This window comes from Procambarus clarkii, chromosome 59, assembly GCF_040958095.1.
Source record: "Procambarus clarkii isolate CNS0578487 chromosome 59, FALCON_Pclarkii_2.0, whole genome shotgun sequence".
NCBI lineage: Eukaryota > Metazoa > Arthropoda > Malacostraca > Decapoda > Cambaridae > Procambarus > Procambarus clarkii.
Genome location: NC_091208.1, coordinates 21446315 through 21451314, shown reverse-complemented (window position 1 = coordinate 21451314; position 5000 = coordinate 21446315). Strand labels below are relative to the sequence as shown.

Below are 5000 nucleotides of genomic sequence, written 5' to 3'. Positions count from 1 at the left end.
AACTCCGGCAGGACGGTAGACAGCTTCCCTCGTCCGGGGAACAGCGCCACCTGGAGGAGGAAGGAGACACCATAAGTCAGGCACACTGTCGCACTCCGCTACCAGACCAATAGGTCCTGGGTTCGAATCCCGGCCAGGAAGAAATGTTTGAAAACCATTTCGTTAATCAACTATTTTGTGTTGCATTGTTGAGAGTGGTCCGTCGTTGGGTGGGTGACCTCGATAATGCTAACAGGCTTCCAGTCCCCGGCACTGACAACCCATAACTATGGCATCATTAGTACGGCACTTAAACTACAAGGATAAGAGAAGTGAAACTTCAAACACTGGAGGAGACATGATCTAGATATATGGGATACTATATTAAGACGGATAAGAATAAGAAGTTGGAGGTCAAATAAGGAAGGCTCATCTCACCCGCAACAACTGACAGTAGTTCAGGTAACTACTAGAGAGTATGTTTACTGGTGTCCTTGTACTGGTGTAATTGTACTGGTGTAATTGTACTGGTGTCCTTGTACTGGTGTAATTGTACTGGTGTAATTGTACTGGTGTCCTTGTACTGGTGTAATTGTACTGGTGTAATTGTACTGGTGTCCTTGTACTGGTGTAATTGTACTGGTGTCCTTGTACTGGTGTCCTTGTACTGGTGTAATTGTACTGGTGTCCTTGTACTGGTGTCCTTGTACTGGTGTAATTGTACTGGTGTAATTGTACTGGTGTAATTGTACTGGTGTCCTTGTACTGGTGTCCTTGTACTGGTGTAATTGTACTGGTGTCCTTGTACTGGTGTCCTTGTACTGGTGTAATTGTACTGGTGTAATTGTACTGGTGTAATTGTACTGGTGTTCAGGTCCTGCTTCTCCTCCACTGCTTCAGCACTTCTCCATCCCCACCATTCTCCACCTCCTGTTCCCACCACCACCAGCCACTCCTCTGCCTCCTCCTCCACACTAATCTCCTCCACACACACACTCACCACCATCCTCCACCTCTTCCCCATCCCTTCCCCCCCCCCCTCTTCCTCCTGCAGTATCTTCTCCCTCTTCTATCTCCTTTTTTCCTCACTATCAACTTTTTTATCATACCTCTTCTTTATTCCTATTCATCTTTCCTTCCTCCTCGCACACCTTCCCCCCTCCCAAGCCCCCCAGCCCCCCCCTCACACACACACACACACACACACACACACACTCACACACTCACACACTCACACACTCACACACTCACACACACACACACACACACACACACACACACACACACACACACACTCACCTGTTTGTCACCCTCCTTCTTGATGTCGCTGCTGTAGGGAGAAGAAATCATTATTTATTGTAGCTATACTTTGATAATAATAATAATAATAATAATAATAATAATAATAATAATAATAATAATAATAATAATAATAATGAGAATATGTGTTGTAGCCATGACGAGGGTTCGAACCTGCACCCTGGGTACTCCCAAGCACATCACGAAACACCACAAGTAAAGCAACCCGGGATTCAACTGACTCCTGAGGCATCGACCTGTTGCCAGGGGGCGGCGGGCCGGGTTCGACTCCCACTCATGACTCAAACTGATTTTCTCATTATTACGTCACGTTAATATTATTTGAACAATAATAATAATACTAATAATATGTCGTTCTTGTAACATCTACGCCTTGTGTGTGTGATGTAAACACGAGTCAAACTTTAACCCTTCCCGTCCCCTTCAAATTTCAGGATCTCGGGTCTACAAACTCATTATCCCTTTCATGGCATTGACAATTCTATAGGCTGATACACCCCCCCCTCCCCCAACACCCCCTCCCAGCTCGCTGCCGCCCGTCGTAAAATATTAAAATGATAAAGGTAGAGAGGAGCAGGCAGGAGCCGTCGCCGCCCAGAATAAGATGGCAGATTGACGATTTCACACCTCGGTGGCTCCTCTGATGGCGGCGTCCGAACGCCTCCAAGTTTGTCCGAAGCCGCTCATAAACAGGTTTACAAAAATATAAATAATAAAAAAATAGCCTTCAATGACCATTCTGAAATGCCGTATTTACACACAACACACACACATTATATATATATATATATATATATATATATATATATATATATATATATATATATATATATATATATATATATATATATATATATAAGATAGATGGATAGGTAAATATAAGAATGTCTGAAGTTGAAGGTCAGACACTTGCGGCTAGCCTCACTAAACCACGAACTATGCAGAATTCATGATTGAATTTTATTGCGAATGTCATTGCAGGTTGGAATTGATCCTATGCCCCCCGGGAGGCATAGGCTCCAATGCCCCCTCCTTCACGAAGTCTATAAATATGAAATGATCAACTCAGAGTCCATAGACTTTCAGTGAAAGTTGAAATGATAGTGAATTTAGATATGGGTTTTTAAAACATGTTCAAATGACATATTTGTATTTTGGGAGCAACCTTTTGGTTACACTGATGGAGGCAGGTGTGTGTGGGCAGGGAGGGTGGAAACGGAGGCAGGTGTGTGTGGGCAGACCTAGTACATATAATGTGTTTTGAGCTAAGGCAGGCAGCTATTTGCTGACCAGTATATGTAGAGGATATAATAGTACATATTATGGTTATACCTGAGTGAAAGGCTAGTATACATAGGGTATATTGTGTGGGTAGGATATGCTATGGGGTATACCACGGTGAGAGACCAGTAGGCGAGGGACTGGACGGCGCCGGGTGCTCAAAGATGGAGAGGATTTTCAACAAGAACGATCAAAGTATTTAAAATGTATAAATCTTTGTATACTTGACTTGGAGAGTTTTGCTGGAATTGTCATCTTTTGAGTCGTAGTGAAGACGGGGTCGATAGTGAGGGAGGGAGAGGGAGGGAGAGGGAGGGAGAGGGAGGGAGAGAGAGGGAGAGAGAGGGAGAGAGAGGGAGAGAGAGGGAGAGAGAGGGAGAGAGAGGGAGAGAGAGGGAGAGAGAGGGAGAGAGAGGGAGAGAGAGGGAGAGAGAGGGAGAGAGAGGGAGAGAGAGGGAGAGAGAGGAGAGAGAGGAGAGAGAGGAGAGAGAGGAGAGAGAGGAGAGAGAGGAGAGAGAGGGAGAGAGAGGAGAGAGAGGGGAGAGAGAAGAGAGGAGAGAGAGAGGAGAGAGAGGAGAGAGAGGAGAGAGAGAGAGGAGAGAGAGGAGAGAGAGGAGAGAGAGGAGAGAGAGGAGAGAGAGAGAGGAGAGAGAGAGAGGAGAGAGAGAGAGGAGAGAGAGAGAGGAGAGAGAGAGAGGAGAGAGAGAGGAGAGAGAGAGGAGAGAGAGGAGAGAGAGGAGAGAGAGAGAGGAGAGAGAGAGAGGAGAGAGAGAGAGAGAGAGGAGAGAGAGAGAGAGGAGAGAGAGAGAGGAGAGAGAAAGAGGAGAGAGAGAGAGGAGAGAGAGAGAGGGAGAGAGAGAGAGGGAGAGAGAGGGGGGAGAGAGAGAGAGAGGGGGGGAGAGAGAGAGAGAGAGAGAGAGAGAGAGAGAGAGAGAGAGAGAGAGAGAGAGAGAGAGAGAGAGAGAGAGAGAGAGAGAGAGAGAGAGAGAGAGAGAGGAGAGAGAAAAATTCCATTGTCCTGATTAAATGTTACAAATATAAATTTGTTAAGAGTTGTCAACATAGTTAAGAATTGTAAATACTGTCAATATAAATGTTATTTTCCAGATGTGATCTCCACATGCTCCTGTGAGTTGTGAATGACGTCGTTGTCTCCTATCGTCCTAAAACCTCACCACAACAACATTAACCAATGCCTTCCCAATCTTGTCTTCCTCCTCAAGAGGTTTGAAGCCTCATAAAGACAAATAATAAGGTACATTGTGTTTGTTGAGAAACTTTAAGAGGGGATGGGAGATATATGAAGCTATGTGGCCACTTTAGGAAGATATATGAGGCTATGTGGCCACTTTAGGGAGATGTATGAGGCTATGTGGCCACTTTAGGGAGATGTATGAGGCTATGTGGCCACTTTAGGGTGACATATGAGGCTATGTGGGCACTACAATATGATAGAGGAAGAATATGAGGCCATGTGGGCACAATATGTCATAAACCAGAAGCCACATCAACACCCTGCCCACCCCCACGCCCGCCTGAGGACAGTCTTACCCTACGGACCCGCGCCACAGGGCAGGTATTGCCTCGCTGCCAGGCTGCCGCCGGCGGCCATCAAGCTCAACTCTCTGCAAGTTACGTGTAAGATTCGTTTTTCCCCGGGGGTTCGACCCCTGGTGATTATTTCCCCTCGACTGGGCAGGAAAGTTGCCCCCTAATTGGCTACAGGAAAGATTTAATTGGCGACCAAGTTATTCCGCTGATGACATCTTTATCAGATGTATTTATTGCTTAGGGCAAGGCGGTAAGATATTGTGTGTAGGAGTTGTATAAGGTAAGGATGAGGGGGAGGTGTTGGTGGTGTCTGGGGGCGTCAGGGGCGAGGGACGGAGCGTCAAGGGGCGAGGGACGGAGCGTCAGGGGGCGAGGGACGGGGCGTCAGGGGGCGAGGGACGGAGCGTCTGGGGGCGTCAGGGGGCGTGGGACGGAGCGTCAGGGGGCGTGGGACGGAGCGTCAGGGGGCGAGGGACGGAGCGTCTGGGGGCGTCAGGAGGCGGACCAGAGCCTCCTTGTCATGTCTCTCATCTCTACTTCTTATTTCACCAGAAGACCAAAAAACTGTCAACTGGAAGATACTCTTGGAAAGGTCAGATGGCCGAAGATGTCACAAGACTCAAGTTTTATATTTTTATTTTGTTCCCCTTGAGCTCTGCCTTTGGTCTTGATCTCTGGCTTTGGTCTTGATCTCTGACTTTGGTCTTGAGCTCTGCCTTTGGTCTTGATCTCTGGCTTTGGTCTTGATCTCTGACTTTGGTCTTGAGCTCTGCCTTTGGTCTTGTTCTCTGCCTTTGGTCTTGATCTCTGGCTTTGGTCTTGTTCTCTGGCTTTGGTCTTGATCTCTGGCTTTGGTCTTGATCTCTAAC

The 5000-nt window shown here is 47.0% G+C and overlaps 1 protein-coding gene across 1 annotated transcript in view; it reads right to left on the bottom strand.

The window, feature by feature from the left end:
* The window catches only part of LOC123752244 (transcription factor RFX4), a 17679-nt gene that overhangs the window by 11840 nt on the left and 839 nt on the right, over positions 1–5000 (bottom strand). The window contains exons 2-4 of the mRNA XM_069307138.1: positions 4791–4995; positions 1279–1309; positions 1–50 (exon numbers count right to left, since the gene is read on the bottom strand). The exon at positions 1–50 is cut by the window's left edge and continues 49 nt beyond it. Coding sequence (XP_069163239.1) covers positions 1–50; positions 1279–1309; positions 4791–4995 — 286 coding nt within the window. The remainder of the gene's footprint in view (positions 51–1278; positions 1310–4790; positions 4996–5000) is intronic.